The following is a 13,783-nucleotide window of genomic DNA, read 5'->3' on the forward strand; positions in this document are numbered from 1 at the left end:
GACTTGTAGTCCAATGTTGCTGCACTGTCATCCAGTTCCAACCAACATTGTTGTTCCTATTCTTTCAAGGCGAAAACCCATGTGCAAGATAATCAAGAAATAAAGAATGATTTTGCGTTAATCTCGGTGAAGGTGACTTGGTCGACGTTGCCTGGTAGCTTTTCTGACTAAGCTAGGTTTGTCCAGATGTACTTCCGTGTTTGTGATTAGCAGGGCAACATATTAAGAACTTCGGCAGTCTTAGAGTCGTGGACTTGTGACAAACTTGGAGTGTAATCACACTACTTTAGCAAGTCAGTGAACTACTTATTTACTTACATATCTGGGTCCATAAAATGATGATGGGCACCCTTTCGACCACCACCATGTCTAGAAATAGTTTATGTTGAGTTTCTCATGTCTCATTAGTAATTGGCTATCATTGTTCTCGCGTCCTGTTATAGATTGTGTTGCATGATTTTTATGTAGCTGATTATTTTTAACTAATAATATCAGAAGTGGAGTAATCTTTACCCCATTAAAGGGAGGATTCTTTATCCACTTTTTTGTCTATTGTGGGACCACAAGATTTTTCGTCCGTCTTATTTTCTCACTATTTTCATCCGTCCTGCTCCCGTTTGCTTTCCCCGCTTTGGTTCCCTTGCATATCAGAGTAAAAAAAAATATATATATAACCATTAGTTGGCGAGACTGCAGCTCGAACACAAGAAGGAGAAACCCAGAATAGCCACTACACCACACAATCAACTTGTTCATAATTAGAGAGAGATTGTATATATTCAGTGGGAAGATGGAGACCAGACGCCCATATTTTTTGTGGGCCGGCCCATCCAAGCTTTTCTCGGCTTTTGAGCTGCCTATACTCAATTCTTTCATGTTTGTTACACATAAAATAATCCCACCTTGCTCCTTTACATGCAATCAAATCAGTTTATATACTATTGTTCTTTCAAATCAATAAGCCTCCTCAGAAACAAATAAAGAAAGGATCAGGTGTGGCTCTGAGGAGAAAAGAGATCCAAATATATGCATGATGGATTAAGGGCTCAAAAAGGAAGAATTGTTGTGTGGGTATACAAGTGGGATAAAAGTCCTCGAAGGATTGAGGCGTCGTGTGGTTAAGGCCGAATGTGTGATCATGTGTTGTAGTGTTGCTCTTATTTGGCTGTCTATCGAGAGAAATTGTGCATGTCCATATTTGGCTTGGAAACCATTTTGATGCTCAAATAACAATAACAACGTATTTTATAGTAATAAATTAGGACTTAATCATTTTTTGAAACCATTCTGATGCTTATATTCGGATTCAACCAGTATAGAATAAATAAGTGTGAAAAAGGTGTGAACTACTAAATACAGGGGAAGACATATTTCTACTATTAATATCGTTATTAGAGAGGTAGATATATCAAACGATGTGAACTTTTCTTGTTGAAAATGATTTTTTTAAGAATGATTCTTGATACTTTTGACTATTTTCAATTTTATTGAAGTGGCAAACCTTTTCTGAGGAGATTGAAAGGAAAGGGGGTTTATGTTTAAGCAAGAGGACAAGGGCGAGGTGTACTTATCGGGCACATGAGGGGGCCGAGGCGGAAGGTCTAGAAGCTCCGACGCCCACCGTGGAGGTATAGTTGGCATCACATCTAAGCGCCCCCTCCCCTCGACTGCTAGATTCCCCTATCATCCAACCACATGTGCAGTGTGCCTCCTTTTCTTGTCATGATTGGGTGCTAAAATTTATATGATTATATGACCGTACCCTAAGGAGTCATGTGGGAATATGTTCGGACACACTATGATCAGGTGGACACCATGGTCACTGCCGTCGAGGAAGGAACCGAGGGTAAGCCGTGACATAGGTGGGGCACCATGTTGAAATAGAGGAAGGAAAGGAGGATAATGAGTCTTGCTTATTCGACTACGAGTGTATGATAAAAAAAATCTCCAGTTGCAATGCACGGGCATGTTTCCTAGTTAATACCTATAAGTTTTAATGAGCCTAGAAATACAACAGAACACTACCAATGGAAAATACAATGTTTGAAAATTAAGTTTACTCATTACTTCCGCACCGACCCACTCTCCGTTGATGATGATTTTTCCACCGTGAGCAATTTTGATCAACCTGTAGAATTGTTCCATAGCACGAGCGCTGGTGGCTTCAAGTCTTTGATGAACCTTGATGGGCACGGTCAGGACGGCTTCTCCAAAGGGCGGCCTCGCAATGGAGATGATGGTGGCAGAGCCTTCCAGGCCAGGGCAGCGCCGGAGGACACTCTGGCCAAGGTGGCGGTGGCTACCGTGGCCCAAACAACAACTACGGCGGTGGCCAGAACAATGGCTATGGTGCCGGCCATCCACATCAGGGTGTCGGCGGCTACCGTGCCCAGACCGGCGGCTATGGTGGTGGCCAAGATAATGGCCATCATGGCTACGACGGAGGCTACAACGATAACCAACACCAAAATGCGCCCCTACTACAACAACAATAAAAACCACCATGGTGATGGTGGTTCCTCTTCACAAGGGTATGGCGAAGATGCTTGTCAAATATGCCAAAAAAACTAACCATACCGCAAAAGATTCCCTTTGGCGCCATGCCAAAGATAACTCTAAGAAAAAAAAGGTAGCTGCTACCATTGGCACTTCCGATATGGAGCAGACTCAAACTAGTCCGACACAGGTGCCACCGACCACATTGCTGGCGAACTTGAGAAGATCATCATACACGAGAGATATCATGGCCACGATCAAGTCCACAACATCGATGGTGCAGGTATGAGGATAACTCATGTCGTTCATTTAATTATTAAAACCCCACATCGGGATATTAATCTAAATAATGTTCTGCATGCTTCTAGTACTTCCAAGAATTTTATTTCAGTCCATCACATTACCCTGACAATCATGCTTTTCTATAATTTCACCCACACTTCTTTTTGATCAAGGACCATGCCACGAAGAAAATCATTTATCGAGGTAGATGCATGGACGGGCTCTATCGTTGATTCCCTAGTTAAGCGGATTCAATAAACTAGTGTGCGGTGCCATCAAACTCTCATCAGAAGATGGTATCATCGTTTGGGTCACCCCGTCTTTTCTATTGTTCATCAAGTACTTAGTAAAAATAAACTCCCAGTTGTTGGTGAACGTAATTCTGAAATAGTTTATTATTCATTCAAAGAGCCAAAAGTCATCAACTACTATATCCTATTTTCCCTAGTGTTTCTATCAAACCTTTACAACTCATTTTTTCGGTTGTTTGGGGTCCAGCTCCCTCTTCTTGATAGACACACATCCATTTTTGTTGATGATTGTAGAAAATATACTTGGATATATCTCCTTAAGAAATGGGCTAATGTGTTTCAAGTCTTCCATAATTTCCAAGCACTTTTTGAACTTAAATTTGCTAGCAAAATCATTTCTTTACAATTAGACTAGGGTGGTGGATACGAAAAATAAATTATTATTTTTCAGGAAATAGGAATTTCTCATCATGTCTCTTGTCCACATGCTCCCCAATAGAATGGTTCTGCAGAACCCAAACATAGGCACATTGTGGAAGTAGGACTCACTTTACTTGCTACTGCTTCTTTCTCATTTAAATTTTGATGAAGCTTTTCTTAGTGTTGTTCACCTCATCAACATCTTGCCTTATCGTGTCATTAACAATGAGACACCTACTGAACGCCTTTCACACTTCAAACCTGATCACACTTCACTTCATGTTTTTGGTTGTGCCTGTTGGCCAAACCTTCATCCCTGCAATAAACGTAAACTCATTTTTTGTTACACACAGTGTGTACTCATTGGCTATAGTGTGCAATGCAAAGGGGTCAAGTGCCTTGATGTCTCTAATGGACGTGTTTACATCTCTCGTGGCGTTGTCTTTGATGACCCAATTTTCCTTCTTAAAAATCCATCTCAATGTCGGTGCCCTTCTGCAGCAAGAAATTCTTCACCTCCAATCACATCTCTCCGGCTTCTATTATGATGCTGGTAATAATTGTACTAATACAACTTTGACTAATCCTCCTAATCCTCAGTCTGAGTGTGATGTTGTAGGCTCCAACAACGAAGGAAACAATGGTGCAAATGATGAAACACTGCAAAACGGTGCAATGTGCATTATTTTATGTGTCCCTTTGCTCACGCACTCCTCTGGCAAATCTGCCTCGCGATCCCTCCAACTATAGTCTGCGGCACGATCTACCCTGGGATCGATGGCGCCAGGCGTCGCAGTCACGCCAGGGTGATCTCCTCTGGGCTTTTCTCCATCAGCTAAGGCGCGCCGTTGTCTCCGCTTCAAACGACCGACCGCACCAGCTAGCTGGGCCCACATGACACATGAGGGTCGCTTCGCCCATAGCCACAACTGGGTGGCCGACCCCACCTACCGGCCCCTCCTGTTAGTTGTTCAGTAGCAGCTTCTATACATCCCAGCCCAGCCGGGCGTGTGGCCACTATTGTAGCATGCGGACCCGCCACGAGATTGGTGTCCCCGGGATCGTCTACATCAACACCTGGATCTCATGTGCCCCCCTGGACTTTCTGCTCCATCCTCTACTGCAGATGTTGGATCCCCTGCTGCTCCCCCTGATTCTTTGAGCCAGCTCCTCCTAATGCCATCATTACACCACCACACACACAGCTTCAAAGGGAAGTGATCAACTGCATACATTACCAAATATTTTAAAGTTTGGTCTGGCATGGTTATCAGGTGAACCTAATACTTTGAGTGAAGGCTTTAGTGATGCTAGGTGGAGAAAGGCAATGGAGGAGGAATATTTGAAAGTGCAACTAATCCCTGGGTAGTTTTGGTAATTCATAACAACATATATCTCATTGAACTAATATCTATTCAAGTTAAATATTTCAGGATGTCCAATGATTGGCATGGCAGGGACTAGTGATTGTGGACCCCTCAAAATGCTAAGGAAATGGATTGGTAAAAAGCTCAAGACTCTTCATTTTGGGTTAAGTGATCCAAGATCACATTGAGTCCATAGGAAAGCCAACGCTATTAAAAGGGGATGAGGTGTTGCTTAATGATCTTGTTGTTGAAGTGCTTAGTGATATTGCTTCAAAAAACCCAGCCACTTTCTCTATCCAAATATGTCCAAACCCTAAATTCCAACTCGGCCCCACTAATATTTCCTACCTGGAGCCACCGAGTTCATCTGGACATAGCCACTGCCAAAACCCTAACAATTCGGATCTGCCGATATGGATCTTGGTCCCACCGAGATGGCCTTGCTAGCTCTGTGTTGCTTATTGCAATTGTTTCGGTTCCACCAAGAATTGCAATCGGTCCCACCGAGATGGCTTGACCAATTTTCTGTTGCCCTATTGCTTCACTTCGGTCCCACCGAGATGATGCAATCGGTGCCACAGAGACAAGGTTTTCCCTAAGCCCCTGCACATCGGTCCCTCCGAGTTGTGTTCTCGTCGATCCCACCATTCCTAATGTTCATATTTTTACACAGATTGGTGCCACCGAGTTTGCTAATCGGTGCCACTGAGATGGGTCAAAATTGTGTACGGTTGGATTTTGTGTGGAGGCTATATATACCCCTCCACCCCTTCTTCCTCAAAGAGGAGAGCCATCAGTACGTGCCTACACTTTCACCATTCATTTTCTGAGAGAGAACAGCCTACTCATGTGTTGAGATCAAGAGATTCCATTCCTACCATTTGAACATTGATTTCTAGCCTTCCCCAAGTTGCTTTCCATTCAAATCCTTCTTCCACATAACCAAATCTATGAGAGAGTGTTTAGTGTTGGAGACTATCATTTGAAGCACAAGAGTAAGGAGTTCATCATTAACACGCAGTCTATTACCTTTTGGAGAGTGGTTTCTCCTAGATTGGTTAGGTGTCGCTTGGGAGCCTCCGAAATGATGTGGAGTTGAACTAAGAAGTTTGTAAGGGCAAGGAGATCGCCTACTTCATGAAGATCTACCCGAGTAAGGCAAGTCCTTCATGGACGATGGCCATGGTGGGATAGACAAGGTTGCTTCTTCGTGGACCCTTCATGGGTGGAGCCCTCCGTGGACTCGCGCAGCCGTTATCCTTCATGCATGGTTTGAAGTCTCCATCAACGTGGATGTACGATAGCACCACCTATCGGAACCATGGCAAAAATCTTCTTGTCCCCATTGAGTCTGCCTTCTTCAAACCCTTCCCTTCTCTTAGATGTGCAATGTTCTACATTCCGCTGCTATACTCTTAGACTTGCATGTGTAGGGTGTTACTTGACTTTTCATAATTACCAAAATCTACCCACAACTAAAATTGGGAAAATGACAGATTTTTATTTGGTCGAGTAGTCTAATCACTCCCCTCTAGACATACTTTTGATCCTACAATATTCAGCATTGCATAATAATAAAACATGGCATCTAGCTCCTCGTCGGGAAGTAAAAAAAATTAATTGACTACAAATGGATCTATAGGACTAAAACAAAAATAAGATGGCACTATTGATCATTATAAAGTAAGGCTAATAGCAAAAGGATTTAAGGAAAGATATGACATTGACTATGAGGACACTTTCAATAACATGATTACTAAAGGATTTGGGTCCAGAGTTTGCTCTAAAAGATCTAGGAGATTTGCATTTCTTATTAGGCATTGAAGTTAAGAAAATCAGAGATGTCATTCAATTATCAAAAGGAAAATTTGCAATTGATTTGTTAACTAGAGTCGGCATGCAAAACTGCAAACCTTCAACACCTTTGTCCAGTTCAGAATCATTGTCCTTGACAGAAGAACTCTTCATCAGGAAGATACTACCAGTTACAGAAGCATAGTTGGTGCACTTTAGTATTTAACACTTACTCGGCCTGATATTTCTTTTGTAGTAAATAGAGTTTGTAAGTTTCTGCATGCACCCACAATTGTTTTGAGGTATGTGACGAATATAGGGGGTCTTGGTCTAACATTCAGTAAATCTTCACCCAGTCGCATTAGTGCCTTCTCTGATGCGGATTGGGCTGGTTGCCTAGATGATAGAAGATCAACTTGTGGATTTACAATTTTCCGTGGATCAAATTTAATTTCATGGTGTGCAAAGAAACAAGCTACTATTTCCAATTCAAGTAGAGAGGTAGAATATAAAGCATTAGCAAATGCAACACCTAAAGTTATTTTGGTTCAGTCTATACTAAAAGAGCTTCGAGTGCCACAAGCTCAACCTCCCTGTCTTTGGTGTGATAATCTTGGTGCAACTTATTTGTCTGTTAATCCAGTTTTTCATGCTAGGACTAAGCATATTGAAATAGAATTTCACTTTCTCAAAAAACGAGTTGCAAATAAAAGGTTAGAGAGAAAATTCCTTCGAAGGACCATCTTGCATATGGGTTCACAAAAGCATTGCTTGCCAAAAGTTTAAGCATAATCTCAACTTGCGTAGTTGTGAAGGGCAGGTGTTAAACATCATGTTGTGTATGACACGTTATATCTCTTGTATGGAAGGTTACATCTCTAGAAGTTGTAGGGAGATTTCCTTTTAACTTCCTATCTCCCCTCTGTGTAATCTGTCACGGTTGTAGTCCCTATCATTGTAATCTCACGAGAGCTTTCTCTCTCGACGATCAATATAACTCTGCGTGCTCTCCTCTGGAGAGTTGAGACGCTTCACCTCTTTATACACAACTTATCCTCCTGGGTTTGTCTATCAACTATCCGTGCAGTGTACCTCCGCTAGCTTTTACTCTTTATTCACAACTATGTACCTCCACAAATCAACATTTGGTCTATTATAATTTGGCATTCATCCCCGCACCCTCTACTACACTACTTTTACTTGATCTTTCAAATAAGAATAACAACCAAATGAGCCACAACTAACCTAACAATGGGCCCTTACACGGACGCCTTGCTAGTGAACTTAATTAGGTGTAGCTTGTTACTTGCTAAAATTAGGTCCATCTCAAACAAAAAGATTTCTCTTTGTATCAGTACGAGTGTGTTTTCCTCTTGGTGTCTTTTAAAGAAATAACAAGCTACCTGGGTATGGAACTTGGGGATATTGAATATTAAAAGGTTTGTGATTGCACAATATATATTTACAAGTGGGTTGTCATGTTTGCACCATCTTGAACAACATCTTATGCACAACAATACCTTGACGCCTTAGTTGTTACCAATGTGTTTCTCCCTCCTTGCCCAACCATTAGAATTTCTACGAAATTCCTATATCTTCCAAATTAGTACGAGGCATAAGTAGGTGGAGTCGCATCCGGTCACTTCAGTCTTCCACTGCACCCTGCTGGTCCACTAATGGTGTTGCATTCTGAGGATTTTGTCTCTTTTTTTAGCTGAAAAACTGTTTCAGCACGCGGATGATCTTTGAAACGCCTTCTCATTTGCTCCAAAAAGCTTGGATCATCAAAGCACTAAAGTGAATGAATCCACAAGCAGGGAATAATCAGTCAATTAATAAACCATGCTACTAGAATGACACTATCCACAAAAGATATACTATATATTACCCCGTATATACGTTTTACCCTAGCCTCCTCCTTAGCTTGAAGCCTAGCTTCCTCCTCCGCATCGAACTGTAAAAAGAGGGGCGATGCATGGAAGAAAGAGTTAAGCAGCAAAATGTTAGATGCACTCACGCACACCATACAGTAAATTAGCATACATTCTCATCAGAGCCGCTATCTTGTATAGTATTGTCACCACCATAAGGCAAATATGAATCCAAGTGACCCCCAGAATATTCATCAGCGTCATTAGGGTGCTTCAAGTTAACCCTTTTGTTATATGTACAACCACGGCAGTGACCTTCATTCAATAAAGGAGACATAGATAAGTCATTTAACTACAAAATAGTCAACCAGGCCAACTACATAATAATAACTGAATAACTGAAATGTAAAAAAAAACGTGTGCAATAAGTCGCTTACATGTCTGTGCATGAAGATGTTAAATTTGTAAGATTATGGATGATGAAGGGAAACATAACAAAGGGGCAACCAAACACTACAATATGAAACACATTTACATTTATACTGATGTATAAGTTCAAGGTAACAAGACCCCGACATAGGTGAGAAGTACATAATACCATTATCATTAGGTTTAAGCATGTAGAAACAGCTGAGCACAAAATCCTTATATGCTCCTCCGATACGCGCGACTTCGGCAAAGAACAAATTTACGATGCCACTGTGAAATTCATCGTCTCCTTTAGCCCTTGCGGTGAAATTGAGATGATAGTACCACAAATTGATCTTGGAGTTCATACGCAAGGTTCTAAACAGGAATCATGAATGGTATGAGTACTGCGACATGAGTAAGCCAATAAAGAGGGTGGCAATGCGCGAGAGGGAGAGAGCAAACCACCAAAAGATTGTGGTCCTCATTATATTTGTCCAGTAGAGCTTGAACCAATAGGCGTGTATGGTTAATCCTTTCCGGATCTACTGATGACTTTGAAAGCTTCTTCCTTGTGCCATCAGGCCAGTAAAGCGCATGCTGTACAACTTTCTCCATCAAGGAAAGGTCAGCTAGGCACCTAATTTAGATCAGAGCATTCTACTTGATTAGTAGATTGTATTGTTTTCTGAAAAATGGGGAAAATAAAGTGACACAAAGTACTCTGTCAATGCTAAAAGGAACATTCTTGCCAACATTAGCCAAAACATTGGGTAATCGAAACCTTAACTAAAATAATTGGCTAACCAATTTTTGCTATAATTGGCTAACCAATTTTTGCTAGGATTGGCTGGGGCTCAAGCCAAGCACGCCCGAATCCCAAACAAGCTAAACGATTGGGATTTTGACCGTACCACTCAGGTTTAAGCGCCACATTAGGAGATGGGTTATGGTGTGCGTGAAGTGGAGACTGGCGAAGTACTTGTACTAGGATCAATGAAACAATTATTCTGAAGGCCATTCCAACTTAGTACGCTTGCACCTCAGAGTAGTAACCAGTAAAAGGAACTTATTATTCTGGCTATGACCATTGTTTACCCGAAGAAACAGAGTTATGCGGGCGAGAGCCTGACAAACAGTTGACAAACTGTATGAGTTATTTTAAAAATTACAAGTCATGTGATTTTTTGTACTTGTTATCTTTTAGTATACAAAGAAAGTGGTAGCATATATACTGTCTTTCTTTTCAGCTAAGCTAGAACTCACTCACAAGTCACAAGTCATAACCACAGTTACAAAATGTCTTCTTAACCTCAACAGATTCCCAGAAAAGTAATTTAACCAACATGTCAGCTTAGTCTACTTTGTGGCAATTGTCCTTTCCTGGTTCGTGTTGTATGAGACTCTGATAATTTCTGTGGCCTACTCACAGAAGCATATGACTATTTTTATAAAATTATCAATTGCAAATGTGAGCACACAGAATAGGAGAAATCCAGTGATGAAGATCTAGAGCGAAGTAGGGAAACTTTACACTGTCTTATCCCGCAGATCATCAAGATGGCGCACAATAGCATCATCAGCTTCCTGTAAGCTCTGAAATGGCCCACCAATAGGAGGATACATATGAACAGATCCCTCACGGTCAGTTCTGATGATAAATGTCTTGGGCCAACCACAAGGTCTCCGGGACGTAACGGGTGGCCCAGGACCAGGAGACAAGCGGCCTGATGGTGGGGAGACCAGAATGGTCTCATCATGAGACACTGCATCCACCAGCAGAGAGGAAGAGGAAGCGCCAGACGATTCCTCCAATGTTGCAGTGTGGAGAGCCTCCTTCAACAATGAGACACCTGCTGGCTCTTGCGGCATCTGCGCATCGTCTTGAGCCGCCGGCTCCGGGCTCCTGAAGTGGAACAAACAGAAATTAATGCAGGATCATTGAGTGAGTAGAGCTCCAGTTTATGTCGATTTATATTATATACGAGATGAATAATTTGCATTATCGTCCGGCTATGGCTAAGCTGGTAAAATGAGGAATCCGAAGCGAAGTAGGGGCGAGCAATCGGCCAAAAATCTGACTGAAACCAGGTGATGATCTATGTATTACAAGAACCCTCCCTCTGCAACCCCGCAAACAACCAATTGCATCTAAGCTCGATCGCCACTTAGGCAGGGAACGGATCGAAAACGAGAGGGAGGGGTGGCGGGTAGGCCATACCGCCGTGTAGCCAGCAAGCCGTCGCGGGGTTCCGTCGGGGTGGCCATGGAGGTTGGCTTGGCTTGGTGGGGTGGGGGAGGTACCGGCACCAGGGTCTGGATTTTTTTTTCTTTTCTTTACGACGAGGAGATGGATCGAGGGATTTTCTTCTCAACGGAAAACGTAGAAAGAAGTCCACATAACCCGTACGAATCGGGACTTCGGTTTCCGGCCGCTGGGACTCCGGCCCTCGCGAGCCGCGACCTGATCGCCTCTCTTCCATGGCTCGCTGGTGGCTCCTATCAGCCCTTGCGCGGCGAGTTTCCCCGCTCGTGGCGGCTCCCAACCCACCTGCTGCCCGTAGTGTTCCCCGATTTTCTCGTGGATCTCGGAACATGGCCGCCGTCAGTCGAGCACAAGCAGATGATGAGTCCGGTAAACCACCCATGCGACTGCCCATCTCTTCTGGTAACGTTCCTACTACTATTTCTTCCCAGAGCAACGAGAATGTTAACATCACCGGTTGTGACGACGAAGATCGGAGCAGCGCAGCCGAGGATCTCACGGTTCAAATCATGGTCAGCGAGGAGGATGGATATGCCCTGAATGATATTCGTGAGAGCGGTTTTTTGTAGCTGGGGCTACACGGTACCTGCTATCTATGCCGTTGGCAGCAGATTCCTTTTCCTCGAGATTTGAACCGTGGCCTGCTCCCCAATGTGATTTGCAGAACAATAATCTTCGCATGCTCACTGTAGCAGCGTCTCTCCCTTTTTCTATCACAACGCCTGCCGATGCCTGACGCTGGTCAGCCTGCGGTCCAACTGACATGCATGGGACAAAATCACTGTACACGCTTTCTCCTCCATCCCACCTCCTGCACACCATTGACCCATGCGTGAGAGAAGAGTGTTTTTTTTCTGATACAGAGATATGCTGTGAGAAGAGAGTGGTTTTTTTGGCAGAGAGAATCCGTGAGATACAAAGAGAGAGAGGTGCTGTGTGCGACAGAGAAAATGAAAAGAGAGAGAGAAAAGGAAGAAATAGAATGGTGCTGTGAGAGGCGGAAGAGAAGGGAGAGAAGGTATTGTGTGACAGTTCAGAGAGAAAAGGAGATAGAGACGTTGTGAGAGAGAAGAGAGATGTTGCACATGCGTGGGGCATTGTAATGGAAGATGAAAGTGACACGACTCGCGTCTCACATGCACCGTTGCCGATTAAAAAAACAAGAAACAGAACAGTGCATCCTGCAACTTGCCCACGCAGACATCGTTTTGAGTCACGGGCTGACTGCATGCCCCAGACAGAACAGCATGCGGAGGGGGACGCGCTGGTGGCAGCAGGCGCCAGCTCCTGGTGTGCCCGCATGCGCCATCTGCTGTGTGCTAGTGGCCCGCACTAGCTAGTAGGGAATCTTGCTACTGTTCATTAGCCCCGCCTTTTCAGACTAAACACTCTGTAGCTACTGGCACTAGCACATATCTCCATAGCGTGACCAACGGCACAGATAAGGGGCACCGTGTAGGACCAGCTACAAAAAAACTTTGTGATGATATTCTCGCAAAAAGCAGACATCGTGATGGTTCTATATACAGTGATGTGGATTTACTTTGGTGGAAGAAAGAGTACCGTATTGCCGACCGTAACGAGAGCCGGCTCGAGGCGATGTCATTGTCGGATCCCACGGATTGTGTCGTCCGTGATGGAACTTGCATGACTCATGATCCTTTTAGCATGCTGCAATTTTACTCGGTGGAGTTGGCTGAAATTCCCGTGGATGGTGGCTTAGTAGAGCTGTATGGGTACATAGCGGTGCGGGATGATATCGATTCATTGCTTAATTATGTCATCAATATCAGCAGGGATGATCCCATCGTTGTGGAGGAGGGTTCTCTTATCAACATGACTGGCCCTAAGCGAGGGATAGATATGGCGGATAGTGTTCTAATTGAACATGACATGAGGATCAAGGCAGGTGAAGAAGAAAAAGATGACATACAATTGATCGATGGTGCATCACTCATAGCCCACGAAGGCAAATGGGATCAGCCATTCACATTTCGCATTCCCGGTGATGGTGGTGCGGTTGACATAATTTTATCATGTCTTTTATATGCAGTTGAGGCGACTGTAGAGGTTCTTATCTCGGAAGTGCAAAGCAGTTTCAATTTGTCTGTCGGATGTTTAAGCAGTGGGTTTAATGAGGAAATCCGGCTCTTTGACGGTGCGGTTGCTGAATCATGTAGCTTAAAGAGGTCTGTGGTTGCTGTATTGAAAAATTCTTCGATAGATTTGAAGTTCAAGGTTGCTGCACTGTCATCCAGTTCTGACCACCAACATTGTTGTTCTTTCAAGGCTAAAACCCATGGGCATGATAATCAAGAAATAAAGAATGATTTTGTGATAATCTCGGTGAAGTTGACTTGGTCAACGTTGCCTGGTAGCTTTTCTGGCTAAGGTTCGTCCGGTCGTATTTTTGTGTCTGTGATTAGCGGGCCAACAGATTAAGAACTTCGACAGTCTTAGGGCCGTGGGCTTGTGACAAACTTGAGTAGTAAGTCTTTAGTTACACTTTTGTCATTTCCTTGCCCTTTTTGCACTGGTGGTATTCCATCCATGTTACATTAGTGTTCCCATCAACTCCAACCATGTTTTGACATGTAAGCGAACCTACTAAATAAACATCTTTGTTCA

General features: G+C 43.4%; 2 protein-coding genes across 2 annotated transcripts; one reads left to right on the plus strand and one right to left on the minus strand.

Annotated features, from left to right (window-relative positions):
- Positions 1–8,127: 8,127 nt before the first annotated feature.
- LOC123162687 (uncharacterized) lies at positions 8,128–11,005 on the minus strand. The gene is made up of 6 exons (XM_044580464.1): positions 10,424–11,005; positions 9,358–9,529; positions 9,080–9,267; positions 8,654–8,796; positions 8,499–8,564; positions 8,128–8,402 (listed from the first exon to the last, which is right to left on the minus strand). The coding sequence occupies exons 3-6, from the start codon at positions 9,255–9,257 to the stop codon at positions 8,250–8,252; spliced, it is 540 nt and encodes a 179-aa protein (XP_044436399.1). The 5' UTR covers positions 9,258–9,267; positions 9,358–9,529; positions 10,424–11,005; the 3' UTR covers positions 8,128–8,249.
- A 479-nt stretch (positions 11,006–11,484) lies between these two features.
- On the plus strand, positions 11,485–13,546 carry LOC123157625 (uncharacterized). Its single transcript, XM_044575885.1, has 2 exons — positions 11,485–11,713; positions 12,552–13,546. Exons 1-2 carry the CDS (start codon positions 11,485–11,487, stop codon positions 13,544–13,546), a joined length of 1,224 nt encoding a protein of 407 aa, XP_044431820.1.
- Positions 13,547–13,783: the final 237 nt, after the last annotated feature.

Source organism: Triticum aestivum, chromosome 7B (genome assembly GCF_018294505.1).
Source record: "Triticum aestivum cultivar Chinese Spring chromosome 7B, IWGSC CS RefSeq v2.1, whole genome shotgun sequence".
Lineage (NCBI taxonomy): Eukaryota > Viridiplantae > Streptophyta > Magnoliopsida > Poales > Poaceae > Triticum > Triticum aestivum.